At 41.4% G+C, this 18,128-nt stretch overlaps 1 protein-coding gene across 1 annotated transcript in view; it reads right to left on the reverse strand.

Moving 5' to 3' along the window:
- Positions 1–18,128, reverse strand: part of RSPO3 (R-spondin 3) — a 61,237-nt gene that overhangs the window by 18,681 nt on the left and 24,428 nt on the right. Inside the window, exons 2-4 of the mRNA XM_030489546.2 lie at positions 8,438–8,629; positions 6,844–6,990; positions 4,319–4,516 (exon numbers count right to left, since the gene is read on the reverse strand). Coding sequence (XP_030345406.1) covers positions 4,319–4,516; positions 6,844–6,990; positions 8,438–8,629 — 537 coding nt within the window. The remainder of the gene's footprint in view (positions 1–4,318; positions 4,517–6,843; positions 6,991–8,437; positions 8,630–18,128) is intronic.

Below are 18,128 nucleotides of genomic sequence, written 5' to 3' on the forward strand. Positions count from 1 at the left end.
AGCCACCATGCCTCTAGGGAGTTGCAGTCTTGTGAATTTTGACTAAAATTGCCCCTCTTTCATAACAGTATCCTGCTTTCACACTCTACGAGGTGACAATTTGTACACTCCATAGTAGTAGGAACATAAAGGAGTATGCTATTCTACGTTCATCCCACCATGTCTTCATGTCTAATGTTTGAATTTTTGCCTGTCAGAAACATGAACTTTCTTTGGCCTGTGTTTGCACAGGACTGGGTGCAATTAACATTGGGTTTCTAATTTGAACATCTAAATGCCACCAGCATGCAAATGAATCAATGTATGAACAAGCAACACTTGAAATGCATTATTTATTTGATTACAAAAATACAACTGTGTAAGTGATGTAGCCTATCTATTGGCTTGCATAATACCCAGCTTTCTAAGATGCCTTCCTTGTTCATAACTATGCGCTTAGTCTTTTGGTGAGTGTTTTTAGTCTCTTCAAACTGATCAGAACATGTTCTCTGAAAGCGCTTAAAACTGCTCTCTGGGGGGTTTAGTTGGGACTCAGCAGAAAATCATATGGTGACTGTTCTCTTCTTGGCAGAATTACTCATGCATGAAAACATGCAATTCCTTCCTCATAAATTCTTTTGTATGCATTTCTGATATTTGTCTTTTGGCCAGTAAAAGTCAGTCTCATACATTTGCAGACAGCAATCCAAAGGGACTTGTGTTTGGCCATAGCACATTTATTGAGGCAAAGAAATCATATTAATGGATAATTTGCAGTGTTTGAAGAGTTCTGCAGGTTATGTTTCCTCAGTACTTCTATTTGCCATTTGCCAGTAATGGGTATGGCTACAGGAAATACATGACTCTCAATGTATGTCTATCAGTGAAAGGTAGGAGCCAAGAGGATGTTGAATGTGGGAAGGCGAAAGTGACAGTGCACTGCACTGAGGGAACAAAACAGGAAGTGTGAGGGAAAGAAAGGAAGAAGGAAAACTGGAACTTAAAATCATGTAGGCATACAGACTAAAAAGAACTCACTATCATGGGATTTAAAGAGAAGAATAATGAAATAAATTACAGTGAGGTTTGTATGGGACTGAACTATGAAAGGAGGCTGTGTGTGAATGGGAATTATCATGTCAGAACACACTATGATCAATTAATTTAGTCCTAAAATGAGTAAAAAGAACCTTGTAGGCTGGTCAGGCTATTTATATCCTCATTATTTCTATTTGTTTGCATTCATTCTGAAAATACTAGCACCTTCTACCGGTAAAACTTCATTTTGTAACCAGTGAGAGAAAAATGGTTGTAATAGATCTCACCAGCTTTAATGACATACCAGCAGATGGAAAAAAACCCTCTTCATCCATTTTATCTTGTTTTATGTAACCATTCCAGAAACATGTTCTTGCTTCTGTTTGATAGCAGCAACTTAACTGACTAACATCCTGTCTCTGACCTCAACTTCTTGAGCAAAGTCATTGAGGCATCTGTGACGAGCATACCCTGTCATGATGTGGTCTTTGCCCTCACTCCCTTGGCCACAGACATCTATTCAACATGAAAACGGCAGAAGCTGATCCAGCTAAGTCTCTCTTTATGGCTGTGGAGGAAAGATTACTGCTGCGTCTGCTGCTAGACTTCAAAAGCTGATGTCATGAAAGCTAAACTCCAAAGCAATGCCTGAGCAGCAGTGTGGAGTCATACAGTACAGAAGAGCATTTTCAATGTTTCTTAACAGTAAATACGAACATAGTTACTTTCGCTTCCATTTCCCAAAGTGTTTTTGTTGTAACCTCCTTCTGCACTCACTGATGACACAGCTACCCATAAGAACAGAGCCTGGCTTGGTTTCTCATGCAATTATTCTATTATTCAAAGGGGAACAGAAATATCTCTCTGTGTAATAAGGGACGGTGGCAGTAGGGAAGATAAGTCACCTGAAGATTAAGTTGGAAAGCTTCATTTCCCCATTCCAGTAAGAACAGAAGGAAAACTTTTAGCTTAATTCTGTTTCCTGGCTTGTTACCATAATCCATCCCTTAAAGCTACTTTAACCTAATATATATGTGTGAATTTCCTCAGTTTTATTAAGAATTATCTTTCTTTAAAAAAAACCAACTTATTTATCTCCCTGTGAAGGTGTATGAAAGTGAATAGCGACTTCTGTGGATACTGAGGAGTATATAGTGGTGGATTTCAGAACATTAAAAAAAAAAATGGCTCTCATAGACATACAAATCCCAAGGGCATGGGTAAAGTTGGAACATACTTGCCATCTGCCTGCATTGGTTTTGAAGAAAATGTATACTGAGTGTAAAACAAGTTAGAATATAATATGTGACTTGCTCAAAAGAAAGAAAAAAATCCCCACCATTATGCACATTGCAGAAAAAAAATAATATTCATGATTGTGAACAAATTCTTGTGGTGTGCAGTATTTTTCAAGTATGGCTTAGCTCAGATCCCATAAAATAAGAATTGACAGTAAAGTACGTGAGTAGTTTCTTCTAAAGTACTTGCTACACAGGAACAGCAGGCGTTTCTCAAAGAGAAATGTCTTGTCCAGTCTGAAGATGTTGCCAAAATTGCCATAAGCAAATACACAACAGCATTATTACCTCAAAAAAAAAAAAAAACCAAACAAACAAAACAAAACAAAAAAAAAACCCAAAAACAAACAAACAAACAAACAAAACCCAAAAAAACCCAACCAGTTTCGTAGTTCCAAAATTACAGTTTGTTCCTATATTTTCAGCTTTGGCAGATTTGGCTTTGGTAGAAAAAAAAGGACTTTTGCGCCAGTTACGGTGGGCTAATAAGAGGCTCTGTTCCAAGTTGTGCCACAGTGCAGGAGCAGAAGTAAGCATGAACATTTTGGACATAGATTCTAGGCATAAAGACATCCATAAATATCTTGCCTTGGCTGCTCCACTGGGGCGGATACACCTCTCTACCTCTTCAAGGCACTGCTTGACACAAGAAGGAGAAGATGACATCTACCCCATAGGTTAGATGGGGTAGATCTAACCTATAAATAAGGTTTATTTATATATCAGTAGATAAATAAATCAGTAGATCTAGCCAGTTCTTGGGTGAGGGGGAGGCACCTGTAGCTACCTGGTTCAGAAGATAATTCTTCTAACATTATTTCCTTTCTCATGAGGTATATCCATAGGAAACAAGCTAACCTTCAAAAGGATTACAACCTCCAACCCCTTTAACATTTCTACAAGTAATCTGCAACAACCCTAGTGATCGTTTGACAATGAAAGAGTAAGTTAGTACTTGGTGCCATCAGCTCATCTGGCTCACGGATGTTCACACAGGGGATAGCTGCTCCACCTCTTCCACTTATCCTCAAAAGGGGTGAAACCTTGCTGTTGAGTTAGCAGGAAAGGGGGAAATAGAAAGGAAGGGGAAATGGGGATGGGGAAAATGAGAGGGTTGGAGAAAAGGAAATAATTCATTGACAATCCTGTGCCAACCAGAGTAACTGCAAAAGAGACAGAGGAAGTAATCTCCCTGCTGCAAGACGGGGAGAAAGGGAACAATGGAGCAACAATCTCTGGGTGGAATTTGTATAAATTATTATTTCATAGACTTCTTAAGCATCTCTCATTCTGAACATGTGTGAGGCCATTCCCACATCATCCTACCACACAGGTGCTGTGATGGGGAGTAAGTCCAACAAGCTGGCTCGCATGGAGGAGAAGTTCTGCTGACACTCATGCTCAATGTGTAGAACCAAGCAGAGTTTCCCTTGGCTGCCACACAGTGTTGTGGTCTTTCTCCCATACTGAGACTCCATGAGCCAGATGCAGATGGCAGGATCAGGCCACGCTGTTCAGCCAGAGCTGGTAGAAAGAGTTCAGGGTGGGAGAGAGGCCCTAGCACTGCAATTGCAAGAGTTATGGCCTTACCTGTAGGAAAGCATGAAATAGGAATTGGTTTGGAGGAATCCCACGGTTAAAACATAAAACTTGGCTGCCAGATACACAACAAACAACTCCCACCATGACTTGTTTTATGATGGATCCTTTTGTTCTCCGCTCCCCATGCAACCCCTCGTCTTGGCAGCTCTTTCAGCAGAACCGCGAGACAATGTGCCTTCCCATCCAGCCCACCCTGTACTTTCTAGATCACACAAAGAGCATTTTTTGAGCAGCGTTTGGACTTTATTTACTCCAGGCAAGGGCACGGTTCTCTCCAGCCCGAAGAACACCACATCAGCGGGAGCTTTGATGAAGCCTGCAATTGAGGCCTGGGAATTCAGATGTGAGTTATGAAACAAGCACAATACCAATCTCATATTATGATGATGATAACGTGGTACCTTTTCCTTCCTTCTGACATCTCTTTCTTTGTACAATACATTTTCTGCTCTCGCTTGTAGCTGGGCAAGGATTGCCCCTTGCTGACGGATGCTGCACGATCTCTCTGACCCTTACTTCATTTCCTCTTTTGAAACCACATGTTTTTCCTTTCTTTGTGCAAGGGCTCCATGGACTCCACTCACTTGCTTCACAGTGCACTGCAATAAACATAGGACAAGCTCAGCCTGGCCAATATCTTGTTGCATACACAATGCATATGGTACATTAATTTTACTCTGCATCAGCCAAAAGGTGGCAAAAATTAGTGGAAATAATCAGGATTTACATCAGTGAATTGGCAGAAATTGAATAGCTGAGGATGTAATGCACAAAATAATGTCACATAATTATGTCACTAACTATTTTGTACTTGCTTTTTTATAATTCTATTCCTGAAATGGGACACCACCACCACAATTGGTCTCAATGAAATAAGTTACGGGGGCTTGTCCTGAGGCTGCTTTGGTCTTGTGGAGGTATAAATCCTTGTAGCTTCAGTGGAATTAAACTTTGGTCATGCCTACATGAGAGTGAAGTCATTGGGTCAAGCTGCTGCAGCTGGTCTCAAAGGTATTGAATTTGGAAATCAATAGAGTTATAAAGGACCAACAGATATCAAAATGTAATACATTAAGAATCAAGTATCTTTGGTGATCTGCTGGTTAGGATTCAGCTTGAATAGTGAAAGAGTCATCATCTGTAGCATATACAAGCTGTAAGCAAGCAAAGCAGAGGAGAATTTGGGTCAGGGTGGGTGCAAGCTTTTCAGAAAAGTGTGGGTTACAGTTTCTAAACCACAGTGATCTGAATGTGCATCCCATACTATTGGGAACAAAAAGGTGTGCAGCTGGACGCTTGTCCAAACAGTGTAGACAAAAATGTGAGTAACCTTGGAAGCTTAACAACATGCTCTTAATAACTATACTTCTTTTGTGCCATCTCCTCAGCATCCTTCTCTTGATAAAAGACAGTAAACATTTATATTTACTTCATGTTCACGTGCATGCTTAACACTATAAACCATAGCTGGAGGGAAAGACTTACAGCCCCTCTATAAGGAGGAACTCGTAAGTCAACATTTTTCCAGCTTCAGAATTTACTTCCAAATTTTTTAAAACCTAAAAATATAACTGATCTCAGGCAATCTCTGAGCCTTCCTTCAGTGAATTGTCATGTGGGTCATTTTGTTTTTCATATTACACTGGAACTCTCCTGTTAAAATAATTGGCCTTCACGTGCACCAAAAGGTTCTGTTTTTCCTCCGTAGCTTTAAATGGCTTTTCCTAGTTGAGACTGACTCATAGCAGCTAATTCTACAGCATTTGGAAACAGCCTTCAAGAAACAAAAATGATCCCTTGAATTTCTTTCAAAGATGAAGGTCTTTGCTTGAAAGTAAAACTGTAAAAACCATTGCTACCACCTGAACTAACATATATTTGAGAAAGAAAATGCCAAACTACTGTATATTATTTTTATTCCTGCATTACTTCCCCTCCAAAACATGAGATGCCAGGGAGAGCTATGTGCATGATGCTGTAGGGGAGGAGATTTACATCATGGCCAGACTGCGCCTAAGTGCTCCCTGGTTGCTGGTGGCTGAAGAGTTACCGCTTCCACCGCAGTTCTCAGCCCTCAGCCACCACAATTCACAGCCAGCATAGTAAAATGAGCTAAACCTTGCCACAGCTTCAGCATGCCCGTGGCAGGGGATGTCAACTGCAGCAGCCCAGAGGCAAATACATCACTTGTTTTGCTTGCAGCTGGAGGGGTGGCAGTTGGATGGAGCAGACACTTAGGTGCTGTGACCTCCAAAATTGTCCTGGTCTCTTCCCCACAGCCAGTGAGTCACAGGACCAGTGTCACCAATCTCATTCCTTCAGTGGCAGTGCCACATTATTGGGTGTTGTATTTTGCTCCTCAGTTTCTGGAGTCAGGTGATTATGCACATACCATTTGGGTATTTGGGAGGGTTTTTCTGGGGGTGCTCTAATGTTTCAGTTGCTAGCCTTCGCCTTTGTGAAGGTAAGCTTCAAAATGTTGACGCATGCATGCTTTGAAAGCTCAGGTAGTACAAGGGAACTAAAGCAAAGCAGTATTTTAATCTTTCAACTGCATGTGGGGTCTGGCTCTGGATTTTTGAACCTTTGATGTTAGCAGTGCTACAATACACTGTAACAGAGCAAGTAAGAGGTGGATGTCATTCTACCTCAGGGCAGACCAAACAGGCTGTATTTCCTGAGGCAGAATCACCCTGTGCATTAAGGCTGTGTTTGTGGGGCACAACCAAGCTTGTGCCTCCTGTGAAATGGCATATTTGGGAAATAGCTTGAGTTTATTGTGCTGTGGAATACATCTTGTGATGCAGAAAGTTTAAATGCTAAGTTGCACTTCCTGGTAGTGTAACTGATCTTGCAACTCATGGCCTCCTTAGATGCTGCATCCCCTATGAGGAAACGAGGCGGAACATGGCAGGACTGGACTTACCGATGCTAGTGCACTCCATCGTGTGATTATTTGCTTCCAGCCCATCAGGGCACTTTTCAAGGCACTTTCCACTGTATAAGTAAAACCCACTTTTACACTTTGTGCAGAAGTTTCTGGTGAAGCAGGTTTCACAGTCAGCTTTACATTCTGAAACGCAAACAGTAAACAGCAATGTTGTTGCGCTTTGCTGTAAAATGTCATGGGCTCTCCCACATATACCAGAATCACACAATTCTAGCAATATTAAACAATCTTCAGAGGAAGCAAATTATATTTAGATCTTCTTTGTGGCCTGTACATACAGTGAGGCCAGCCACAAGTGACCTTGGCCTAAGTGAGGATTTAGTAAGGATGGCCTGATGCTGAACAGCCTCACACTGCTTCTCTTCTGTGCAAACAGAAGACAGAGCACAGCACATCGGAATAACAATATATGGATTCTGCCCTTCACTGACACAAGCTAGATACTAATTAAGCCCACAGGGCACAAGTACTGGGCCAGTTCCACACTATCTATCTCCATTCATCCAAGAGAAATAAAAATATGCCAGAATTTAGAATCTGCTAAAAGCTGTTTTGCATCAACAACTTTTTCTTTTATAAAACGACTCCCTGATGTTCAGTCAGATGTCCTGTAGTATTTCATGTATTCTCTATATGACTATCCAAATTTGCATTAGTGGTAATTTTCCCAGTTCTCGGATGTTTTTAAATAAAAACTTGTGTATGGCACAGCTCATGTCTGATATGGAAGGCCACACACTGCTAAAATGTGAGCAAATACTTTACAGTGTCAAGTTACTCTGTAAGGCTTTACTCTGGGGTCCATTCATTAAATAACTTTTATTACCAGGTTAAAACTGGGAGAGTAGCTTGACCGTCACTCTTATGTTTTTATATCACCTGCGGGATTAAAAACAGTGAATTCAACAACAGAAGGAGGAGTGGGGAGGACATTGCGATCTTTTCCAGTTCATTTATGGTTCAAAATACGTAAGTAGGGTCAAAATGTTGCCAGAGAACTAAAGAACAGAGTTGGGTCCTCTGTCTCCCATCCAAGAGGCAACATGAGTTGGTAACTTCCTCTCAATCAGGCTGAAACCTGGCCAGCTGAAACCTGGCCAGTTGCTACAGGCATTTAGAGGACTACACTGGGTGTGAGACAAGCTATAAAGAGACCAGGGCAAACCGCATCTCCCAAGAATGGCACCTGCCATCTTCTCTCCTTGTCACAGGGAACAGGCGGGGAAGGGGAAGTGGGTTAAATGGCTCCAGCCATGGAGATTCAGCGTCCCTCGGCCCCTGCTCTTCAGAGCTGCTGCAGGTCCCTCTTACTGCCGCCTGGCACCCAGTGGCACTTCCTTTTTGCATGGGGATGTAGAGGGTCCTAGGAGCTGGAATCCCTGAACTTTAGGCTCTTCTGTGATCTTTCACCTTAACTTCTTGCTCAGGTTAATATTTACTGCACTACTACAAAATAACTGAACAAAAAAAGAGGCAGCCTGTCCATCTGCTTCTCTGTCGACTCCTAAGGGGACACAGTGTTCAAGAGAGAACAAACAAATCCATGTGCTCCCCTTTCCCCAGCACTTACTTGCACATTTATTAATGTCAGGATACCGTGTCCCATAGTATCCGCTTGGACATGAGGAAAGACATACTCCGATCTGTTTCATGCCAATCCTCTCCAGAACAAAAAAGAGCCTGGGCTTACATGACAGGCATCCGTTGTAGTCAGAACATGTAGCACACCCTCCTTGGCAACCCTGGCTCACGTTAGGATGCACTGAGAAAACAAGCATTAAAAAAAGAAATAAATAAAAGGTGAGAGAACAAGATATTAGACATGAAATAACGGTTCCTCTGTACTTGGAAGGGTGGACTATCCACCTCTCTGACAACTCTTAAAGATTGCTTCATTTTTTCTTGTATGCCTTCTGACCTGACATTTCATTTCAGCAATTGTTTCATCTGCATAAAATGAGAAGTTCAGCTTGCAGGAATAGTTAACAAGAAATTATATTTGAAATAGATTTTATGGAACAGCAGCGTACTAGGGAACAGTTATTTTTCTTTTAGTTATGTTCAGTGGCTTTTCTGCCTGAGCTTGGCTCAGCTGATAAATACATGTTTACTTATCTTTGCTTTTACTAGCTGGATGATTAAAAATCTACCTAGTGTATAATTTCCTTCATTGACTAAATGCCCTTTGATTGAGTTCTGCTGTGCAGGAATATGCTCTTGTAAGATCTGATGCTAATTTACCTTAATAAAAAGACACAGGAGAGCCATCCTTCTCGCCCTTCTTCTTTCCCTGGAATGTTCTCTCTGGCGTGTTTTTAATCTCTAACAATTACAACCTGATGTTCAGACTTAACTGTGGCATTTACCCTGCTCCAGTCCCAGCAAGGAGCATAGGTAGGATTATATTTGCCTTCAATTGAATTGTTCTAATTCTTCAAACAAGGAAATGGAAACTTATTACACTCATTGCTTTAGACTATTCAGTTCTTCTTTAGGGGCTTGGCGGTAGCAGAAAAGAGGATGCTATTGCAGACTATCTTTTCAGTAGCAGACATTAATCAGTGTTTTACTTCTCAGTGGTAGAGAATAATGTTTTTCATCTTCCTGTACTTTAGAAGGTTTTAGTTCCTCCTTGGTTGCACTCTTAAATAGGAGTTGGATCTACAAAATAATTAAGCATCAAATATTTCCAGACCCTGCATCCCCCTTTTTTTTTTTGCCTTGTCTTGTATGAGAAACCCAGGCATTTTTCTAAGTGTAAGTTTTCATCTCTAAACCTGAGACATCGGGTTATATTTCATATGTAAGAGAAATTCCATCCTAGTTTACATTTGTAAATCCTATTTGTAAATACTGTTGGCTTCCTGTTCCGCCTTCTCCTCAGGCCAGTGATAATTTTATAAATATGAATGTGCCATACTTTGATTGCCTATTTTGGTGTTTTGATTTTATTTTTATCTGAAGAAATTGCTAAACAGCTTGCATCCACAATGAACTTACTTTTGTCAGCTCCCTTCTGTGGATCCCTTGGAGGCAAACCAGAAGCACATACGAATCCATGGCTTACAGGTTGAAAGCCACCACTTTGTGCTAGCTCAGGGGAGTTTGCCTCGTGGCAGGAATGTTCAGGAGTACCTCTGCACTTTGTTCACTTAGAGTTTTGGCAGAAAAGACATGGCCCATGGATGGGAAAAAGACTCCTCTATGCTCTGAGGTTTCGATGAGCATATCGAAACCAGTTCCGCAATCTGAGAAACCTCAAAGGGATTCCAAGTTCACTTTTCCTCTTTCATTAATAGAATGAGGAATGAAGGTTATTTCTTTCAGTAGGGCTGAACACGTAGGAAAAGGACAAACTTTTGCCCGAACAATTTCAACAAGAATAGAAGAACCCAGTCCTTTGTGCCCCCTGAGGTACTCGCTTTGTAGAACAACCTGGAGGAAAGTGTTTTTGCCACCAGGACAGACCACTACTAGGAGAATAAACAGCATTCTGCATAGTGAGAAGCTGCAACCCCAATTCAGTTATCAGACTGGCTTTCACTAGACTCTCAAAATACTGAGTGCTCAAGAAGTATAGCTGCTTTTTTCTGAAAAGATTCCAAGGATACAGAGTATATTGATTTTGAAATTAAAAGCCTGGAAATTTGGCTTTCTTTTTAAAGTTAAGTAAATGAAAATGTCCTTGTCTCTCTCTCCCCGGTCTTGTGGCTCTTGTATAAAGCTACTTTCAAAGGCAGACAAAGTAACGTGATCTAAGAAGCTGACATTATTTAAAAACTATCCATGACTTTCCTTCATGAAGTCTGACAGGGGGAAGAAAAAGCAGCTGAAGTACAAAATATTTGTCATCAAAGCTGCTATATAAAATATGGATGATCACTTTTGACGGGAAACTTATGTGTGAGCACCTATGGCACGTCATTATGAATAGATTCTCTTGACAGAGAAAACATTATGTGCAACTGCTCTGAGGTGAAGCTGTGTGTGTGAGCCCTTGAGACAGGCAGTACTTTAGTACCAAAAGATGATAATTCTTTATAGCTAAGATCCATTACATGGCCAATTTCCATCTCCCCTTTAACTCCAGAAGTATTAAGTATAAAATAAAATGTACTCCTAGCCATTTTCACAATTTCTGCCTCCTTTCATGCATCCCATATACATCTCATACAAATAACCCAGAAAAAAAAGAAAGCTTGTAGTTCCAAATGAAGAATCACAATGTTAGCATTATGGAGCAAGGAATAAGTTAAAATATGTATGAATGTGTGAAGCAAAACAAACTCCATAGAGCAAAAGTCTCATTGAAAATTCAGAATTAACGTTTTAAATTAAGACATTTTTTCTATTAAAAGCTATTAAAGGGATTTTTTTTTTATTGTCTCTTATTGTGCCTGACATTTATTTAAGCCCCGTCTCTGTGTAATAAAACTGTCTCTCATTGTGCTTGCTCTGAATGCTAGGTAGACCCTTATTCTGGCTCAGGCAAGAAACAAAGCAGGGACAGCTGAGTGCAGAAATTGGTACTGTTTGGAAGCACAGTACTGGGCTTTGTCATTGAACTGAGAGAAAATAAATGGTGGAAGAAAAATATTTGTGTCTAAAACATGAGAGAGCATGTTCAAAACAAGGCATCTCCAAGCTCCAGCTGAAGATCTCATTCTCATTACCTCTCAGCCTCCTCATTCTCCAGAGACAGGCTCTTGCCTGATCCCTGCAATGTAGGGGTCGGTCTCTCCCCTCCTGCAGAGACCGAGTGTAGAAGTAAATGGGGCACACTCTGGCTCTGAAGCATCTTTCTGCCACAGGGATGGAACTTATCAGTCCTGGGTACAGAACTGGTCCTTACTCTTCCTCTGTCATTGCAGCAAGGTGTTAGTGCCTGCAGATCTCAAGCACTTCAGCAACTGCAGACCAGAGCCACGAGGAAGCAAACAAAAGTTTTACCCCTGTTTCTCCCCATATCAGACACTGAGCTCACTGAGTTTAAGTGATGTGCTGCAACAAGCTGGGAACATAAACCCCATCTGGTGAAATCTGCCATGGTACACCTAGTGTAAGCATTGCTTCAAATTTCTATACTTAGTTTAACAGCAAAAATGGGTAAGTAAGTAATGTATGTCCACTTTAAGAAACACTTTGAAGTCTACAGGTGAAAAAGCACTGGGAGAATGCAGGCCGCTCTTGTTAGGACAAGTTTTAGATGTGGTAAGAGGGACAAAGAGAGGTCCAGTCTCTTGGCAGAGGGGCAGGCATTGTGGCCTCGTGAGTTAGGCACTGGCTGCAGAACCAGGAGGTCTGAGCATTAGCATTGCAAATAGGTCCAAAAAATGCTCTCACTTGTAACCACTTGGTCTTTTATGCCACCTCCTCCATTATAAAGACAAATAAAATGAAATATAAAAAATTCTCCACAACCCTTAGAACTCACTTTGATGAGGATGAAATATTCTATGCATGGGCTGTGAAGAGCAATGTCTGCCCTCTTGTATTCAAACACTCCTTTGAGCACGGTGAAGTCCTAGACTCTCAAGGTTGGAAAATAGAACACAGCAATGGGCAAAGCAAGTAGTGGGACCACAGAGACCCACAGACAAGTTCTTCCCCATCTCCTACACGAGCATCAGCCAAGCTTGCTAAGTCATCAGGTACGAAAGTATGCATGTGCAGGCTTGTGATTGACTTTAGATCCAGAATCCATCCCTCTATTTTTCTTTTTATAAAACCTAAATACTGGAGATCAGAGAAGACACTAAGTTAATCTTGAACTATTCTTTTCCTCTGCCTGGCTTTAAGCCCTTTTTTGGAGGCCTTTTTTTGTGCAAGCTGTTTGTCCAGATATTAGTTTTAAGCCTCATTAGCAAATAAAATCACTGGGGATTTTCCTTTCTCATAATATTTTCCAAAACCCTGCTCTGGAAACAACGGGTTGTGGTCTCTGTTAAAAATAGCAAGTTAAGGACAAGGAGCTGAATTGGAATCTGAACTTCCAATGACAAAGTGATAAGAGATTTTAACTGCATGCAGCAAATAAGTTCTAAAAACTTTGCAATGGCATTTTTCCACCAGTTTTACTTTATATAGAGATCAAATTTACGGGATCAAAAAATGAAAATAACAAAATACAGGAGGAATCCAGGTGGGCATATGTTCTGAAAGCCAGGGGAAAAGCTCAGGGTAGAAGTAGATTCTTTGCCCATTTGCTGCAGCCGAGGTGCACTGTCTCATCACGAACCTTCAATGACAAGGTGTCCATTTAGAGGCTTCCTCTTGAAATGGATGTGCTGGATAAATGAAATCAATCCGTGCTAGAGAGCTGCTGCTACTCCTGGTTTCTCAGGCTTGTGCATTCTCACAGGAAATATTTTCATAGCAGAGCTGCTCTGGAATTCAGCCTCCCCAGCTGGGCTGCCCCTCACTGCGAGACCCAGGCCCTGCCTTGGCTTTACCCACCACATGGCACCCGTGCGGGCACTAGTCCTTGTGGTGGGGAGGATTTGGGATGGGATATCCCATGGGCTCTCATGTCGCTTGATCACTGTGTGCCTTCACTGGTGTTCATTTCTCCCTCTCTTGCCTAGTGTGAACCAGCTGCCTGTGGCAGTGGCCTGAAAACAATACTTCATTTAAAGCAGAGCTACACTTCATCACGCAGACCATCCTTTAGGCAAATGCAAGCAGCATTTGGCAGTGAGCTCTTCTAATGAGAAAGTCATTAAGGAATTCAGTTTACAAACCACGGTACATTTCCTCAGACTCTTTCTTGGACAGTGTTTCTCTGTGTGGAAATGAGTTAGAAGTGGAATGGACAATAGTGGGGCAAATCCACTGAACCAACGTGTAGACAACATGCAGTGAGGAGCAAGGAGAAAGCCCAGGAGAGGTAAGGCAGCACTGGGAGAGGGAGTACACATCAGATTGACAAAGATTTCATTATCAGTGCTAGATAGATTGTCAGCCTGGGCCAAGGTGAAAACTGAGCTTAATCTTGCAGGCTAAACTCTGCTTGATAGTTCGGCCTTAAAGCACCCACAGGGAGGCAAGGGACTTAATGTGTCATGATGGGGCAGCAGCTGGGCTCTGTGAGGAAGATAGACCCATACACAGCAATTGCTATGTTGCATTGGCCATAAGTTTTCTGGGATGCAACTGAACCAGTAGTGGTAGCTGAGGTATGTGGCCTGTCTGTCCACCCTCCCTTGGATCTACAGGAGTCTGAGGCAGCCTTGAAAGGAGAAGCAGCTGCAAAAGGAGCAAATAGGAAAAATCAGTCTAAAAGTCAACTGTAAAAGGCTTCATGTCTTCTGTTTCTCTTTGTGATTTGAGCTTCACAAATACTTTAAGATTTCTTTCTAATAAGATGGTAGCTCCTCCAGAGATTTGCCTGACTTCTATTTCAGAGCATTTCTGCCTTCTATGGTACGAAAGACAGAACAAAGAAGATCCTCAAATGTCCTCCTGTGTTTTGAAGGAAAAAGATCCCATAAGGACTTAAAATTTCTTCAGACATCTGCCTGGCTTGACAGAATATTTTCCTTCTCAAGAGGCACTTCCCATCTGACGGAAAACAAACCAACCTATTTTGTTCACCAAGTGTCAACAGTTCTAAAGAGCAACAGAAACATGAGTAAGGGCTGTCCCACAGTCTCAGGGAGTATCTGGAACTGTTCCGTAGTGGTGTCTACAAGAAAGGAGGCCCTCAGCCCAGATGGCCAAGATCTCACCGGGGAATGCCTCATCGTTATTAAACACATGTCTGGCAAAGTAAATTAAGTATACTGGCTGCCAGAACACATTTCCCTGAATTTGGTTAGAAAGAGCATCAACAGGCTGAAAAATCTCACCAGGGGTGCAGAGTTTTATGCAGTCTCCTAGCATCTTCAGCACAACAGAAATCAGCCACAGCAACCACAAATGGCTCCTTGTCATTCCAGAGAGTTTTGTAAATAAACTGAAAAATTCTTTTCATGGACAGAGAAGGGAAATTGACTTTTTTTCCCACATACTGTGGAGCACCACCAAAATTCAGGGATCCAGGAAGCTTAACCAGTGTAGGAATCAAAGAGGATCCCTGAGGCAAGTTGCCTTAAGCACCTTAGTAGTGATGGTAAAGATAGGACCAAGTAACGCAATACCTTTTCACATCAAGGCCTAAATTTTAGAGTCAGCTGTAGTTGTTTTCAAATACCCAGCCTTCAAGACTCTACATCATTAATCTTCTCTAAAAGTGGAAAACTGGATTACAATAGTTGTGTAAATTTATAGTTGTATAACCAATGTGTCAGGACACTTGTCAGACTCAGCTACTTGCAAATAAAGCATCTGTGCTGAGATGAAAAAGGGAGGCGTGAGTTTTGGAAAGATGTTGTGTTTGGTGCGTGTATATTTAGACAGTATTTTAATACTTTAATCCTGCAAGATGCCATCATGAAGATCCCCAGTTGATTTTACTCTGGTCATACGCATACAGAACTCTGAAAACAAAGTTGTCAATGTCACTGTGACTCCCATGACTCCCCAGTCTCTTCCCTACAAGAGATGCATGCTTCTATCAAGTAAAAAGGACACAGCTGTATATTGCATATGCTCATTCTTTGAGATATGCAGTCTTTCTGCTTGGTTTTCTGCTTGATGCTAGCCTTCTATCTATCATTTACGTGTTTCTAACAAAGCTCATTGATGCTCATGTTGTCCTGGTGGCAGCAGAGCAAGGCCCACTGTTTACTTCTCCTGTTTTGTTCCTTTCGCATACTGGAGACTTTTATTGTTGCGTATTACACAGATGCGCGTGTATTTCCAAGCTGTATAAGGATCACTCAGCTCATACTGTCAACATTACACAACTACAGTAGCATTTGCAAGTTTCTCGTTTCCCACAGGGTCTTTTGAGACCAGAGTTTTTCTCTCAAAGTTTTGTTTCAGAAACCACAGAAAGAACAGCAGGATGTAACAGATTTTACTTTCCATGCTGGGGACTAGGGAGAAGGGTTTAGACAGCAAAAGCCTGTAATCCCATGTCAAAGCTATGATTTTCTACTACCATGTTTACAGCATTAAAAAATTAATAAACAAGACATCAAGCCAGCCCACTGCCTTGGCTGTTCCTCAGATATGCCTTTGGTCAATTACTTAATATCCTCTCAATTTTGTATATTTTCCTAAATGGAACTGATCAAACGTTTGTACGGAATGAAATAATTTTTTCTGTGTAACAATTAAATTCATACCATACTGAAGCTAACTAAAAGCCCCAAAGTATGTTGCTTGCAGGGGAACTGTTCTGGACTGATGCCTGCAAATGTTCAAGTCTTACATCAAGATTTGAACACAGAGTATAGATAGTAAGGACTATTACAGTGCTGGAAGATCTCTAAAAGTTGTTTTCTATAATTTTTAACAAGGGGAAAATATGTTCTCGAATTTTCATGAAGGAAAAAGAGTAAATTCTCAAGGCTGACAGGACCATGCATCTGTCAGTGGCACAAATACTGTTCAAAATTCCAAGTTTAAATTAATGATTGAAATACTAGATTCAGTGACAGCTTCTCTGCTGTAGTGCTTTGTAGTGATGCATATGCTATCAGCACTCAGCAAATGATGACCCAACTATTTTCACTTTTCCCTCATGCCCCTGGAACCCATGCCAGTCTAAAAAAAAGGAGAAAAAAAGGAGTGCAAAACGTGAACAGTATGGTATGAAATTGAATTCAACTCTGATGGAAAACAGACAAGAAGCTTAATCACCAGTCACCTTGGACTCACTGAAGGAAGTCCTGGCCCACCAAAGTCAACGGCAAAGCTCCTGCAAAGAGATGGGTGAGGATTTCACTAATTTGTTAATTAACTTTAGGGTACTCTGTGGTTTGGAGTACAGTTATCTGATTTTTAGAGGGCATTGTGATTGGATGGCCTGTTTTGACTGGGATTAAGTAATTGGATGGGTGAGATTTAAGTAAGCATCTGATTCCTGAGAAACTGACTCAGTTCAACAGCTCCACATGCCTGGCTCTCCTTGTGAAGTAACTATGAATGGCACGTAGTTAAGGCTTGTTTCATCACCCCTTCTGCGTGCTGCCCTCCCTTTGAAGTCTGAGCCTTCCTCCTCCCAGCCCCTTCACTGCCTCACACGCTGACCCACATGAAAGAAATTTAGTGCTCACACCAAGCATCATTCACTTCCCTAAAATCGTAATACATCTAACATCATTGCAGTGATACACAGCAGGCAATTTACAGTTGAGCTAAAGCCATGCTAGCAAGTATTATTTGAGCTGAATTATTGGGGTGATGGTGATGAAATCAAGGCTATTGTCCGTTTTGTACTTAAGCAGGGATGCAGTTCATTTTTTATGTGGTGATGTACCACCGCTACTCCAAGGATTTGTGCAACAGTCAATCAGTCAGCTATGCTGATTGCAAGAGAAAATGAATTAAAATGAATTATAATTTCTTGTTTGGTTTTGGTTTCGTTTTGGAGTTTTTTTAATGTAACATCTGTAAAAGTATGTTCTTTATCCCAAAACCAATTAACAATATAGCGCTGACACATCAAACTTTCCAGATATAGCTAAATTAATTGAAAACTTATGCACAGGCTGTCTTTGAAAATAGAAGCTGCAAACTGTATGGGGTTGTTAGTGGCTGTTGCAGCCGATGGTTGCACAGACTGGGAAAGCTCCATGCAGCCACACAGGTAAATGCCAAGCAGTGCCATTACAACCTCAGTGATCAGTAAAACAATCAATCACAGCTTTCCCTCTACAGCTAGTTTGCCTGCAGCAGTCCTGTTGAGTGTATTAGCGACACAAAGAGGTCTGGGCAGAGGCCAAAATGCCCTGTTGTCCCATTGCTGCCACCTCCAGTGTAGAAGACACCTGTCATGGCTGCTAGGTCAATGCAAGATGAGGCCAGGTCCCCTGTACCCACATTTGCCCATACTTTTCCTGCTAAGAGATGTCCCATGGCCACCGCCTCCCTTGCAGCCTAAGGCTGAAAGCTGCCAGGCTGCTCCAGCCTCTGGAGGATACATTGGAAGGGATGTGCAGCATAGAGTAAGAGTCTCTATGAATGTTTTGCCCTGCCACAATGTCTGCCCGTAAAGATCACACCTATAGCGGACGATGAGAATGCTTTTTCACAGGGATTTTCAAAAGTGGGATTCATGCAAAATTGCCATAAAATGCAAAAGTTTATATAATAATCCACAAAAGATAAAAGATAATCCATTTCACTTGTTGGGAATACTTGGCTTCAGTTAT

Source organism: Strigops habroptila, chromosome 6 (genome assembly GCF_004027225.2).
Source record: "Strigops habroptila isolate Jane chromosome 6, bStrHab1.2.pri, whole genome shotgun sequence".
NCBI classification, from domain to species: domain Eukaryota; kingdom Metazoa; phylum Chordata; class Aves; order Psittaciformes; family Psittacidae; genus Strigops; species Strigops habroptila.